At 46.3% G+C, this 16,109-nt stretch overlaps 1 protein-coding gene across 1 annotated transcript in view; it reads left to right on the forward strand.

Moving 5' to 3' along the window:
* Positions 1–12,943, forward strand: part of DPP7 (dipeptidyl peptidase 7) — a 32,935-nt gene extending 19,992 nt beyond the window's left edge. Inside the window, exons 9-13 of the mRNA XM_081896513.1 lie at positions 1,497–1,615; positions 10,353–10,509; positions 11,090–11,154; positions 11,259–11,329; positions 12,662–12,943. Of these exons, the coding sequence (XP_081752639.1) occupies positions 1,497–1,615; positions 10,353–10,509; positions 11,090–11,154; positions 11,259–11,329; positions 12,662–12,797 (548 nt within the window). The 3' untranslated portion in view covers positions 12,798–12,943. The remainder of the gene's footprint in view (positions 1–1,496; positions 1,616–10,352; positions 10,510–11,089; positions 11,155–11,258; positions 11,330–12,661) is intronic.
* The last annotated feature ends 3,166 nt before the right edge of the window (positions 12,944–16,109 follow it).

Genomic DNA, 16,109 nt, shown 5'->3' on the forward strand with positions numbered 1-16,109 from the left:
CTACCCTTTTGGAATCTCCCCTGCCCTGGAAAGAATATTCAATATATTCAATAGAATGCTTCTTTTTTTTTTTTTACACCAACTGAAGACTTCTGTCTTCCCACAAGTTCAGATCTTTCCCAGATGGTATCTATATTAGAATTGCTTTCAAGATGTTTTTAAGATGAAGGGGGTGAAGAGATTCCCCTACAAAGAAAAGATGCAGCATTTGGGACTATTTTGTTTGGAGGAAAGGCAACTAAGAGGTGACATAATAGAAGTTTATAAAATCACGCATGACATGGACAGAGGGGACAGAAAAGTCCCTCCCCCGCCCCCGTCAGCACAAGACTTCATGGGAATCCAGTGAAGCTGAATGTTGGAAGATTCAGGACAGAGAAAAGAAAGGACTTCTTATTGCAGGGCAAAGATAAACTATGGCATTCACTCCCAGAGGAAGTAGCGATGTCTGCTGATTTGGATGGCCTTAAAAGAGGATTGCATGAATTCATGGAGGAGAGCAGTGCCATGAATGACTACTAGCCACAGTGGCTCTGTTCTGCTTCCATGGTCGGAGGCAATAAATACTTCTGAATCCCAGTTTCTGGAAACCACAGGAGGGGAGGGAGAGGGCTCTTGTGCTCATGTTTTGCTCGCGGGTTTCCCATTGAAGAATCTGCTTGACCACCATGAAAACAGGATGCCGGACTAGATGTGCTATTCTTACATTCTCAAGTGTTCTTATTGTTAGTTTATTGTTGTCTGATGTCCTGGGCTCCATTGGGGAGGAAGGGCAGGATGTAAATTTAATTATTACTGTTGAATGACTATGATTTTACTAAATTGTATTAAGGGTTTCAATGATTTATTGTTGTGGTTTGCTTTGTTTGACGCCCAGAATGGCTTGGGCAACCCAGTCAGGCATATAACAACAAAAACAACAGCAGCAGCAACAACAACAACAGATTAATTGCTGCTATTATTATTATTATTATTAATGTTACTGTAGTTGTTATTATAGTGTTTACAATGGGGTTTCCCCCTTTCCCCTCACAGTGCTATTGTGATTATTGTCAGCCACTTTGATCTCAATTTATGTTGCTGGAAAAAGCAAAATGCAGTCATACCTTAGCTTATGAACGCTGCGGGTTGTGCGTTTTCAGGTTGCAGACCGCGCCAAACCCGGAAGTACTGGAACGATTTACTTCCGGGTTTTGGCACTCGCGCATGCACAGAAGCGCAAAATGATGTCACGCGCATGCGCAGAAGTGCCGAACCGTGTCACGCTCGTGCACAGACATGGCACTTCAGGCTACGAGCGCTGCTGGTTGTGAACGTGTCTCCTGCACGGGTGGATCACATTCACAATCAGAGGTACGACTGTACACATATTAAATAAATCAAACATCATCATCATTATTATAATTAAACATACTGATGTTATTGATGATAATAAGCCATCTAATCTGGCCCCTTGAAATGAGCAGCGTCATAACCTCCTTTCCTTTACTCACTAGGGCTGCTCTATAACTCCACTGGGATAGTTCCATGTTTCGATATTTACAAGCTGTACCAGAAATGCGCTGACCCCACAGGTTGTGGAACAGGATCAGATGCCGCTGCATGGGACTATCAGGTATTCCTGGGGGAAGAGGACTGAAATTTAACAAGAGCGTCACCTTCACCATTGTGGTGCCAGCCAGATGCTGTGTGGACTCTGACTGCCACCAGCCCCAGTCCTGCTGGATGATGGGTTTCTCCCAGATTTTGGAATCCCCTCCCTACAGAAGCCAGACTGGCTCCGTCCTCCTTGTCCTTCCACCAGCAGGTGAAGATCTTTTATTTATTTATTTTTTCCAGTAGGCTTTTGGGGAACTCCCTGCTCTTAATGAAAGGCTTGGTGCTGCGCTGTATGGTTTTTAACAGATTGTGTGTTTTAATTATATCAGCGTTTGTTTTTTAATGGAAACCCCCCTCCCCCACATTTTTAATTGTTCTTATTTTTATCAGCAAGCTGCTTTGAGTCCCTGTGAGGGAGGGACTCAATATAAATGAATATATTTTAATGAAGATGGGGATTTAGTCCAAAAGTCTGAAGCACATTAGGTTGGCAAAGGTCGCTCTACATGCTTTACAGCAGGGGTCAGCAAACTTTTTCAGCAGGGGGCCAGTCCACTGTCCCACAGACCTTGTGGGCGGCCGGACTATATTTTTTTGCGGGGGGGGGGGCGGACAAATTCCTGTGCCCCACAAACAACCCAGAGATGCATTTTAAATAAAAGGACACATTCTACTCATGTAAAAACACGCTCATTCCCGGACTGTCCGTGGGCCAAATTGAGAAAGTGATGGGGCCGGAACCGCCCCCCCCCCCGGGCCTCAGGTTGCCTACCCATGCTTTATGGCAATGAGTTCCATAAGCTAATTATCGAGAGGAGGACCTTTCTTTCTTTTTCTTTCTTTCTTTCGCTATCTCAGATCTTCTGCCCAGTGATACTAATTGTATCATTAAATACAATTAGTTGTATTTAATGATTCTTAAACTGCCTTCCAGGGACGCGGTGGCACTGTGTGTTAAACCGCAGAGCCTAGGACTTGCCAATCAGAAGGTCGGCAGTTCAAATCCCCACAACGGGGTGAGCTCCCATTGCTCGGTCCCCACTCCTTCTAACCCAGCAGTTTGAAAGCACGTCAAAGTGCAAGCAGATAAATAGGTACCACTCCGGCGGGAAGGTAAATGGCGTTTCCGTGCGCTGCTCTGGTTCTCCAGAAGTGGCTTAGTCATGATGGCCACATGACCTGGAAGCTGCATGCCGGCTGCCTCGGCCAGTAAAGCGAGATGAGCGCCGCAACCCCAGAGTCTTCCATAACTGGACCTAATGGGCAGGGGTCACTTTACCTTTACACTGCCTTCCAATATAAAATTATTGCCCCTCTCCCCAAACTGTTTTGCAATAGCCAATAAAACAGTAGAATATGAAAACATTGCAGCTGGTTGGACTAGATGACGCTTTGGGGCTCCTCCCTCACTACAGTTCTAGAATACTAATATAACAACAGCAAATGAACAAGTCTGATAAAACAATCGGAGGGAGAAGAACTTCCCTTTGTTCAGGATATCCACACCATACAGTCATACCTCAGGTAAAAAACATGCTTCAGGTTGAGCGCTTTCAGGTTACGCTCCGCAGCGACCCGGAAGTAAAGGAATGTGTTACTTCCGGGTTTTGCCGCTTGCGCATGCGCAGACGCTCAAAATGATGTCACGTACATGCGCAGAAGTGGCAAATTGCGACACATGCAGAAGCGCAGTCGCGGGTTGCATTCTACTCAGGATGCGAACGAGGCTCCGGAACAGATCCTGTGCGCATCCGCAGGTACCACTGTATGTAGTTTTACAATCCTCCATCCTATTTTCCCTTCTACATTTAATGAGCTCCCCCCCCGCCCAAATTTAAGCATCCAAAACACTTCAGCTGCTGCCCATAGGGAAAGATGCTCTAGACCAGGGGTTGGCAAAGCTTACTGGGCATGGGCCACTCCTGCAGAGATCCTCTGTGGGCTGGACCAGTGCAGCGCGACTCCCGAAATCACATCTGTGCATGTCTGCGACGCTGGAAATCGCTTCTGCACATGCCCAGACGCCAAAAATCGTGCCTGCGCAGAAGCAATTTCTGGCGTCTGTGCAGAAGCAATTTCCGGAGCTGTGGAGAGAGTCCCTGCATCGTGCTGTGCTGGTTTAGCACCGCACGCAGGAACTTACCTATTAGTATTTCACTCCTCCCATTGCAAGGATCATCTAATCCTATTTACTTTCTGTTCCGTGAGAAAGTTTTCTTTCTGCTCTGTTTGCGATGAGACAGGGCGTCTGTATGAGGGCATGCTCCTCTCATACATGTTTGTTCTTTAATCTGTAATTAGTAGAAATAAAGTAGGTATGCCCAGATACCTCCTCACCTCCATCTGCGCTGCTTTACTCTGCTAAGACCGGGTGCTTACAAGAGAGCAGCTGTGAGTTCCAGAGCACCAGGACCCCTTCCCGGGAATGCTGCGCAGCTGTTCCAGTTGCTGGAGGCCATGGGGCCTGCAGGAGTATTCCATTATTGCTGAGTGAGCAGCTCGGTTCGGGGGCAGCTCGGGGGCCGGTTAAACGGCCTCTGTGGGCTGCTTCCAGCCCATGGGCCACAGGTTGGGGACCCCTGCTCTAGGCTGATTATTTTGGTTGCCCTTTCCTGTGCTTTCCCAAGATCTACACTAATTCTTTTTGAGATGGGGTAGCCAGACCCACAGAGCCTCCCAAATGCAGCTCCACCAGAGATTATACAAAAGCATTTACAGTCTGCAGATGGGAGTGTGTCTAAACAGCTGTTCAATCCATAGCCCTTTCCACTTTGCTACTTTGAGCAAGTCTTCTTAATCCCCGCCCCTTTAATTGCAGTGTAGACTTCAGTGTCTCTGTTCAGTATGTTTGCATCTTATGCAGAGGTTTGGTTCAAAGGCTTCTGCATATATGCAAAAACGCAGGTACTCAAACCCCTGGTAAATAGGGAACGGGGAGGGAGGCCGGTGCCGGCTTGGGGAGGTAGTGCCAGGAGATGGGCATGCAGTGTGCTCGGAACTGAGTGACGCCACCCACTCCCCCTGTTCAGGGGGGTAGAGCCCACAAATAAGTCTTCAATCTTAAAGGTGCAGCTTATTTGCAGGTGCAGCTTATATTCGGGCCAATATGGTTCCTATCCCATAACACCACATACCACCCCTTGTATACGATTGCATTTCACGTACGATACCATGGAATCATGATTTCATGAATCATGACACCACACAATCATGGAATCATGATATCTTGATCTTGCGCTATGATTTCATGAAATCATAGCGCACCATAATGGAATCATATATTGATCCTGTGCTATGATCTCATGAAATCAGCGCAATCATGGAATCAGGATACCTTGATCTCACGCTATGATTTCATGAAATCAGCACAATCATGGAATTATGATATCTTGATCTTGCGCTATGATTTCATGAAATCATAGCGCACAATCATGGAATCATATATTGATCCTGCGCTATGATCTCATGAAATCATCGCAATCATGGAATCACGATACCTTGATCTCACACTATGATTTCATGAAATCATAGCGCACAATCATGGACTCATATCTTGATCTTGCGCTATGATTTCATGAAATCAGCACCATCATGGAATCATATATTGATCCTGCGCTATGATCTCATGAAATCATCGCAATCATGGAATCACGATACCTTGATCTCACGCTATGATTTCATGAAATCATAGCGCACAATCATGGAATCATATATTGATCCTGCGCTATGATCTCATGAAATAATCACAATCATGGAATCACGATACCTTGATCTCACGCTATGATTTCATGAAATCATAGCGCACAATCATGGAATCATGATATCTTGATCTTGCGCTATGATTTCATGAAATCAGCAACATCATGGAATCTCATATTGATCCTGTGCTATGATCTCATGAAATCATCGCAATCATGGAATCACGATAACTTGATCTCACGCTATGATTTCATGAAATCATAGCGCACAATCATGGAATCATGATATCTTGATCTTGCGCTATGATTTCATGAAATCAGCACCATCATGGAATCATATATTGATCCTGCGCTATGATCTCATGAAATCATCACAATCATGGAATCACGATACCTTGATCTCACGCTATGATTTCATGAAATCATAGCGCACAATCATGGAATCATGCTATCTTGATCTTGCGCTATGATTTCATGAAATCAGCACCATCATGGAATCATGATATCTTGATCTTGCGTAATGATTTCATGAAATCATAGCGCACCATCATGGAATCATATATTGATCCTGTGCTATGATCTCATGAAATCAGCGCAATCATGGAATCATGATATCTTGATCTCGCGCTATGATTTCATGAAATCATAGCGCACCATCATGGAATCATATATTGATCCTGTGCTATGATCTCATGAAATCAGCACAATCATGGAATCATGATATCTTGCTTGCGCTATGATTTCATGAAATCATAGCGCACCATCATGGAATCACATATTGATCCTGTGCTATGATCTCATGAAATCATTGCAATCATGGAATCAGGATACCTTGATCTCACGCTATGATTTCATGAAATCAGCACAATCATGGAATTATGATATCTTGATCTTGCGCTATGATTTCATGAAATCATAGCGCACAATCATGGAATCATATATTGATCCTGCGCTATGATCTCATGAAATCATCGCAATCATGGAATCACGGTACCTTGATCTCACGCTATGATTTCATGAAATCATAGCGCACAATCATGGAATCATGATATCTTGATCTTGCGCTATGATTTCATGAAATCAGCACCATCATGGAATCATATATTGATCCTGCGCTATGATCTCATGAAATCATCGCAATCATGGAATCACGATACCTTGATCTCACGCTATGATTTCATGAAATCATAGTGCACAATCATGGAATCATGCTATCTTGATCTTGCGCTATGACTTCATGAAATCAGCACCATCATGGAATCTCATATTGATCCTGTGCTATGATCTCATGAAATCATCGCGGTCATGGAATCACGATACCTTGATCTCACGCTATGATTTCATAAAATCATAGCGCACCATCATGGAATCATATATTGATCCTGTGCTATGATCTCATGAAATCAGCGCAATCATGGAATCATGATATCTTGCTTGCGCTATGATTTCATGAAATCATAGCGCACCATCATGGAATCATATATTGATCCTGTGCTATGATCTCATGAAATCATTGCAATCATGGAATCAGGATACCTTGATCTCACGCTATGATCTCATGAAATCATCGTAATCATGGAATCACGATACCTAGATCTCACGCTATGATTTCATGAAATCATAGCGCACAGTCATGAAATCATGGTATCTTCATTTCACACTAATTTTACACAAGCATATGATTGCATGATACCGTATTGGCCCAAATATAAGCTGCACTCCCCCAAAAAAATCTGACTGTGGGGGGGGGGCACCAGGTGGCGCATTGGAAGATGGCCGACAATAACATCTCTCCGACCCATACAAGGTAATTAAGAGGCTGCTATGGGAAGTATGCAGTCTGCCCCCCCAAGGATATGGGGGGGACTGCCTTGCCAGTGGTGGCCACAATGCACCCCCAGATGCGAGAGAAGGGGGTGCGCCGGTCACTTGGCTAAGCCCTCGGTGTGGTTGGCTCTTCCCGGACGCCGTCTCCAATTCGCACGTGCTGGCTATCTTTAACACGAAAATATAATTGGAAATAAATAATTGGAAGATGTTAAAGCACATACGTCAAGCAAAGGTCGGGAGATAAGACTGCTGATTTATGGATTTATGGGATCGGAGCGGCAGGCGAAGACAAATAAATCAAGAGATGAAGCGCCATTAAGAGATGGGTATGTTTGGAGCTAAGAAGGTGGGGTGGAGGAAAAACTTTTATTTCTTTATATTATATGAGTATAAATAACCCTCCACCCCAAAGAAAAAAGAACCCCCGTATTTTACTACACAAGCAGGAATCTAAAAACTGTGTGGGATGAATAAATGATGAATGAAGAGAGGATTGGTAAAGATCGGAGAATGGAAAAATTTTATGACGCAGTTTTAAAATGGCGTCTCGCAAGTCAGGCTTGTTTAAGAAAGACGGGGGGAGGAGAACCAGGACTATTTGAAAGTGAAGGATGTTTGGAATTTGATCTTTAACCTGGCAGAGCCCTCTAGGACAGTGTTTCCCAACCGGTGTTCCGCGGCACACTAGTGTGCCGCGAGACGTTGCCTGGTGTGCCGTGGGAGGGAGGCGGGCGGCGAGAGGCGGGGCGGCGGCGGCATCTCCTGCTGGATGCAAATCCAAACATGGCGGGCGCCTCCCTCGCTCCTTTGTAGGCGGACCATCGAGAGAGAAAGAAAAGGAGGCGAAAGAGCAAGAGAAGTCGCCTGCGCGGAAAGAGGAGCGAGCAGTGCGCCTGCGCGCCGCGGCGCCCGAGTGCAGTGAAATTCCGTGAAGAGGGGAGGGGGGCTGGAAAAGAGAGAAAAGAAAGATTTTTCATTTAAAAGAAAAAAAAAAGGAAGAGGGAAAGAAGAGAAAAAGCGGCAGAAGCTGAGGGGAAGGTTTCCGTGAGGGAGAGAGAGAGAGAAACGCGGGGCTGGCGGGACCCCTCCTCTTCCGCCACGCGTCGCCCGCCACCGCCTCAGAATCTCCTCAGGAGCAGTGGTGGCTGCTCCCCCTCGCCCCCTTCCTCCCCCCTAACCCCCGGACGAGGGACACGAGGTGGCGCCGCTGAGAGGACGGGAAGGCCCCCGGCGGCGGGGTCGGCTCGAGCAAGGAGGGACGAGCGCTAGCCGGCTGGCTCTAGCCCGGCAAGAGGAGGAGGAAGAGCACGCCGTCGCTTCCACAGCGGCCGCCCCACACTCCCCTCCCCGGGCACCGGCGGGGAGAATGACGGAGCTCCTGTCCGCGCTGCTACTGCGGAAACAGCTGGCAGGTCGGTCCGTCCATCGGTCGGGGCAAAACACACCACAGCGCAGGCAGAGGCAGGCAGGCCCGTCTCTCCCTGCCCCCCCTCGGACCTGGCCAGCCTGGGGTTTGCACCCCAAACATTCATGTCCACCCCAGCTACACAAGCCACACCTTGCTCTCAGTTCGATCTGTCAAATAACTCACCTATCATTCACATAAAGAACCTAGTCTATCCTCAAACGTCAGAATGTACCTCCTCTCTAGCTTCCCCCACTTCATCTAGGCACTTTCAGCCCTTACTTAACCCACCCCTGCCTGCTTACTCTTCCTTCATTTGCTATAAAAACTAAATACAGAGAGACACTGAGAGCTGTTGACGAAGAGCTACGTGTGTGTCTTTCTTCGATTCCAGCCAGAATATCAGCTTTGTGTTCAGCCAAACAGGCCCAGGTTGCGCACTGAATAAAGTATTTTATAATTTTTCATATTTCTGTTTACTTACTATTTCATAATAAAGTAATTATAAAATACTTTCTTTGTGTTTATTTGATTCCTATTAAAGAGAGTTACTTTATATATAGTCAATATAGGCACAGAGTTAATTTTTTAAACATTTTCTAATGGTGGTGTGCCTCGAGATTTTTTTCATGAAACAAGTGTGCCTTTGCCCAAAAAAGGTTGGGAAACACTGCTCTAGGAGATATTTTACAAGCCTGGGACAACTAAAGGGCAGACCGAAGATAAATTTTCGAAGGAGGAGTGGAATGGCGGCTGTTCCTATGAAATATGACTTACGGAGTGCGTAAAACCCATGCAGACAATGATTGTTCTTAACCTGCCTGTGAAGATTATCAGAGATCGCAAAGAAAGGAATATATGACAACAAGAAGAATGAAGAAAGTAAAAAAGAGACTATCTGGATAGAACTGGATAGAACTGTTTAATTAAAGCAGTAATGGAAGTGATGTTTGGATTCTCGTCCGGAGCTTGATGTATGGGTACCCCCAACAAAATTGAAAAATTCGGCTGTATAATTTGGAATTAATGTGATTTGAAACAATGTGATATGATTGGCCTGTTAATAAAAATTTTGTTTGTTTTTTTTAAAAAAATCTGACTGAAAAGTTGAAGTGCAGCTTATATTCAGAGCACTGCACGACCGCCTCCCAACACTACCACCCTGAATGGGGTGCTGGGAATCACTACCTCCCCAAGCTGGTGCCCCCCCCATTCAGGGTGGTAGTGTTGGGGGGCGTTAGTACCGGGAGGTACTTTTCAAGCACCTCAAGGCTTCAGAGCCAGGGCATGGATAGGGGTTTGCCTCCCCTCTCCCAAACAAGTTTTCCCCAGCGCAAAAAAAGGAGCTTTTAAGATCTTTGCCTTGCTTAGGGAGCAAGGTTCTCTCTGTGTACCAGGCTCTGAATGCTCTTGCCACATTTCATGGGGCCTTACGAGTTCCCACAAAACCTTGTGGGAGCATCCCAGACGCAACACATGGAGAGGGCCTTGCAAGGCAGAGAGCTTAAAAGCTATTTTGTGCTAGGTCTTCCCAGTGCAAAAAGAGGCTCCTTGCTTGCATTTAAATTTTGGGATTCCATCCAGGGCCCTTCAGCAGCATATGTCTGAAATTGTGCAAGTTCAATGCAGGTAATATGTGAGCATACTGCACTGAGAATCTCAAGCATCCTCACTAAGAGGAGCCACCCATCTGGCCCAGCACGTACTTTTCCAAGAAAGTCACCTCTGGTGCAGAATGAAACACACATGCCCATACGTCATTGCCATTTTTGCCCTCTTTGGGACCAGTATGGCTGCTGAAATATCAGTTCTTTCTCCAGGCCTGCACTGAAATCAACTTAACCTTCAACAGCAACAACGTGACCGACATGTTCCCAGAGATCCCCTTCACAGATGCTGCCAGGGAACAGTACTGCTTTCAGAAATGGGGGGTTCGCCCTCGGCCGTCATGGCTACGGACCAGCTTCTGGGGTGGTGGTAAGCAGACAGTTTTTTCTTCATTCCCTCTCCCTTTGGTTTGGGATTTTACCTGACTGGTGAGATCGGCAACTAGAGACCCTTTTCGGCAGACCTTGTCTCCTCCCGATGGGTGCCCTGATGGAGAGAGCTGCTGCCAGCCAGAGTAGCCAATATTGGTTTGAGGTACAGATGGTCCAACTCTGTAACAAGGCAGCTCCCTCCCCTCCCCAGTCTAGAGCATGTCCTTTTCTTCGACTGCCTTCAATGCAGAGCTCCCCTTGAATTTTAGCTAGCCCATGAAAGACTTCAAGCATTACATTTGGGAGTCTATTTCATGTCACCATACTGCTTTCTACTGGGCCAGAGTATTGCCTCATTTAGCTCAGTATTTTTCCATACTGCCTGGCAGGGGCTCCCCAGGATTTCCAGCTGGGGCTTCTCCCAGCTGTACCAGGGGTTGAACCTGGAACCTTCTTCATGCAAAGCAGGAGCTCTGCCACTGGGCCTCAGCTCATCATGCAGCTTCTTTGGTGCAATTTAAAGAGTTTCTACCAGACAAGTGAATAGTCTTATTTAGTATCTTGCTTAATACCCTCAGATCTGACTGCTGCAAGCAACATCATCTTCTCAAACGGAGACTTGGATCCCTGGGCCGGTGGCGGAGTAAGTTATCACCCTCTCCAAATTCTGCCTGCTCTTTTATAGCTGTCAGCTTGAACGCTTTGCCGGCCCCAGAAAGGTCTGACTTCCGTTCATTGTCATTGCAGGTTAGAAAGAACCTGAGCTCCTCATTGATAGCGATATTTATCAAGGGAGGTGCCCATCATCTAGATCTCAGGTATGTATTTGCAGAAATTGTCAGGAGCTGTGTAACCAACATGGGTGCCACCACTGAAGGTTTAATGAATCCTTCAAGATCCTCCTTCAGACAGGAAGTCCTTTTAAAAACCTTTAAGTATCGTATTCGTGGCTCCATAAGACGCACCTAGTTTTTAGAGGAAAACAAGAAAAAAAAAATTCTGAATGAAACAGTGGATGTATGGTTTTTATGGTTCATGCTGTGCCCACAGACATGTGCTTTGACGGTGAGTTTGGGGTAGCCCAATGCAAAAATCCTGAGAATCCATGTGGATCCGTGCTTTGTAACCACGCTTTTGCGCCATTGAGGCCCCACGAAACAGTGGATGGGGGGGGGTTGGTGCAGGCTGTAGCCATGGACATGCTATGTGATCTGGTGAATTTGGGGTGACCCAATGCAAAAATCCTGAGGATCCATGGGCTTTTACCTCCCCCCTCCCAGGTAGCCTCCTTTATCGCTAGCGTCCCTTATCTCGCTTACCAATCAGCTGCTTCCTTTCAACACTCCTTTCCCTCGTTTGCCTTAGTGTAGTTTTCTTAGCTGGAGCAGGTTTTTTTTGCTCCTCCTTTTCTTCCAATTTCTCTCCTCATTGCTTTAGTCTTCCTGTCTCCTCTCCTTGCAAGTTCGCTGTCTTTACCTCCCCACTCCCAGGCAGCCTCCTTTATTGCTAGTGTCCCTTATGTCCCTCCCTGATCGCTTGCCAATCAGCAGCTTTGTTTCAATACCCATTTCCCTTTTTCAAAAAAATGAGCATGATCTGCTTTTCGCCCCTGGGCAATTTGGCTCCAGGGTCCACGCATTTGCTCCATAAGACGCACAGACATTTCCCCTTACTTTTTAGGAAGAAAAAAAGTGTGTCTTATGGAGCGAAAAATGTAGTAAATACATTTTTAACTCTTCACTTATTTTATGCCATTCAGCCAGCCTTTGCCAACTGGGCACCCTCCAGCCATTAACATCCAAAACATCAGGAGGGCACCAGGTTAGTAGATTGCATTAAGAAATTCAATCTGGGCTATTTCAGTGCAGGTATGTTAAGATGCCCAGTTCCTCATTCTCTCTTCTCCAGTGCAAGACTAGCCCTTGCTAGTATCTTAGCAGCCACTTGAATAAATTCACAGAAGATAGGACCAAAACCTGTGATAAATAGAGTCTCTGTGTTTAGAGGCAGTTTACCCCAGAGGAGCAGGCGTAAACCAGAGGGGTCATTTCATCCCCAAAAGAGCTCCAAAATAGCCAAATTGAAAAACTGCCAGCTGTGGTTCCCTGGATTTGGCATCTGCTTCCTGTGGGCTTCCTGTGTTCCAACAGGGGTTCCAACCCAGCCGATCCACCTTCAGCCAGAGAGGCTCGTCTCCAAGAAGCAAACATCATCCGTGACTGGGTCAAGGCAGCAGCTGGGGCCTCGAAGCAGCTCACTCCCGACCACTATCCAGCCAGACTTTAGCAGGAGTCGTCAAGGCAGAATTTGGGTACCAAAACCAGCTAGGAGTCCTGCCTATGGTTTGCCAGTTGGTTGTTGGGCTGCTGAGTCAATGACACTTTTCTGCAACAGGATTGTAAAAACAAGAATAAAACTGGAGATTCCCTCAGCTCTATCCTGCTTTGTGTTTCCTGAACATTGGATTGGGTCCAGGTATACATGACACGCATTATTTCCTATAGTGAGACAGCCAGCTCCCTCCGGAGAAAGGAACAGGGACTTCTGCCATGAACTGATCTCGCTAGCTGAGGCTTTCAAGCTCACTCGTCTCCTGTGTTGTTTCAAAGCAGGAAAATTGCCATTGCTGAGAACAAGAAGAACAGCCTGTGTCTTAATGGAGCTTATAACCGATCCCAAGTGTTGGAGGCAAGTATGTTGATTATTCTACCCTCTCATTGAAATCTCTTGGAATAAGCTCAGGCTCCCGCACACCAAGTCAGAGCGTTGGCCTGTCTAGCCCAGTACTCAGTTGTTCCCCCCATCTCAGGCCCATTACCTGCCCCCTGCTCCTTTTAACTGGAGACACCAAGGGTTGCACCTGGGGACTTCTGCATGTAAAGCAGGTGTTCTGTGACAGAGCTGTGCCCCCCCCCCCAAGGATGTTCCCAGTCAGCCTTAAAGGAATACATGGATGGGCATTGCTCTCTAGCTGTTCTGCGGACCACTAGTGTCAATGAGTTTTTGTTTGTTTGTTTTGGTCACTGCCTGCAGCTTGACTGAAATGCGGCACCCGTGCCCCATTTAGTTCAGTGCAAGATCAAGCAAAGTCAGGTGCTGAGCAGCCCGGAGGGTGTGAGGATGCATAAGCAGTAAACCAGAACTCAGAAGAAAAACAGCGTCTCAAAATAAATTACAAGTTTATTAAACTGGAATAGAATTCTGTGGATTAGCTTGACTAAATACAATGGGATTTTTTATTTAAATCTTATTTAAGATATATTTCTTCCACCTCTTAAAAAGGTGAAGTACACCAAAAATCATTTGCACATTCACAATGGGATGGGCTCATCTATGTAACAAATACGGTGGACCAGATAACAAACACAGCAAGGCTTCATTCTTTTTTCTTCTTTGGCAGGGGAAGAGAAGGAAGGCAGTCAGCTTTAGAGCAGCTGCATATGGGGAAAGGGAATAGGCTAAGTCTTGGAAGCTCCTCCACCCTGCAGCTCCTGTACCAAACGGAGGAGTAAACACAGCAGCAACTCAGCATCTAGGCATGAGGTTTGGTGGTTGGAAGATCTGGCCTTCGCTTCCTATCAGTTTGCAGCAAGTTGCCAACTAGACTCCTGGTTGTTGTTTCTGTTGCTCGGAGGAAGAGGATGGGGAAACTCCTGTTTCCCCTCCTTTAAGACATTGGAGAAAGAACTGGCAATCTTCATAGGCAGCATTTCACAGTAAGACATGTTCCTATTCACAACACTGTACCCATAACCCACCTGCCTACACATAACCATGGAAGATTAAACACGGAATGTCTGCAGACCTGTGGCACTGCAGAGCAAGAAAAATGACAATACAGGTTTTTTCTTTCTTTTTTGGAAGTGCTTTGAAAGAAGAGAGAATGAAGAGGATTTGGCTTTTTGTGGGGAGCTGTGAATATTCTGCATGTGAGGGGAGTGAGAATTCAGGATTCTGCACCAACAAAAGCCACATTCTGCAGGTGCAGCTCATTTGTTCTGCTGTTAGTTTCTGGGTGCGGGCCCAGGAGTTGGAGAGCGTGTTCCAGCACGGTAGGTTGCTCAGTGCCAAAAAGACTGGCTAGCTGCATGTTACCAAGGGATATATCACCACCTGTCTACCAGCTTCTGCCTCCTTCCTAGGGAAAGCACTCGTCTCCAGCTCCTACACCCACTCATCCCCCCTTTTCCCTTGGGTGTAGAAGGCCCCAGTGCAAAGTTAAGCGTTGGCCTTCCCAAGATGGGACAACTGTTCAGCTTTAGAGTATGGCTTTTAAATTCCAGGGTGCACTTGGGTGAGGAGAGTAGGGAACAGGAACACCACAGTCTTGTAATTGACACACACAAACACGCACACATAAATCTTTCTCGGACGAATGTTCCAGTACTGCCCAGGGCAGGCAGGGTTGCGACCACTTTTCTGCTGCCACTCAGGAGACACTGCCCTACAACCGGGAAGACAGGCTTCGTGTAAAACAACTGGCATCCAGTGCCTTCCTCTGAAAATCCATGGTTACAGCAGCAAAATTTGGAATTATTAATCCTTAGCAATTATATTGCACTTTTTATCTCTGAGAGCCTAACCACCACCCTGCAAGGTAGGGCTGCTGCAATCCATGCACTTTTGCAGGGAAGCTTGAGGCTGAGACTATACCTAGCAGTGGTGAGACTTGAACTGGATCACCACCGGCAGGGTCTTGTCCACTGCGCTGCTCCAGCTATTAAGTCAGCACCCAAACCTCAGTCTCTGAAAACTTGCTTTTTGATTGGAAAGTCTTGTGACAAGTTGTTGTTGTTGTTCAGCTCTTGTTCTGGGCAAAGAGAGTCCACCACCAACACCATATGTGCCAGATTTGATACAGCTCGCAAAATACACTCTGAAATTCTGTCACAATTCTAAAAAAATAAAAGACAAGTAGGATCTACCAAGAACATAATTCATTGCAGGAAATTCTCGTGCCAGTCCAAGCTCTGCTCTCTTATTCATTCTGATGTGGAAGCCACAGGGCATCTTCCCACTAATTTGTTACCCTTGATATTTAAATAATTTGTTCCAGCTCAAAAACAGCGACTAAGCGGTTACAAGACAGTCCTGACAGAACGTACTACTGAGAAAAGCAGGAAGCAACAGAGGCTGGGAATTCCACGGCAGGCAATGAAAATTGCTGGGTGACTGGTCAGCCCCCAAACTAGAGAGGATGGTCTCCAGCACCCTCTCCACCCCTCCAATCTGGGATTCCTCTTCTGGAGTTTGGGATTCAGTGGAAGCAGGAGGAGATGGAATAAATAATGGCTAACAAACTATAATGGAGAGGTGGTGCTGTGCAAGCATAAGCAAAAAGAAAAAAAGAGAACTACAGATATTTCTGAAACATATACCCTGAATTCCACATGAAGCCATAGGAAGGGCAAGTGAAAGGGTAGCACATACAATAGACCCAGGAAAAGGAGAAATGCCCCCGCTCCTTAGTTGACCCAAACTCAGGTTATTGCACAAGGCCCTTCACCACCCTGAGCTAACCCTGGAGGTGGCCAGCAAGACGAAGAACAGGAAGCAGGAGCATCCGAGCCAGAATACTGCCAAAGAGCCCCATACTGC

This window comes from Podarcis melisellensis (assembly GCF_964234715.1).
Source record: "Podarcis melisellensis genome assembly, chromosome: Z".
NCBI lineage: Eukaryota > Metazoa > Chordata > Lepidosauria > Squamata > Lacertidae > Podarcis > Podarcis melisellensis.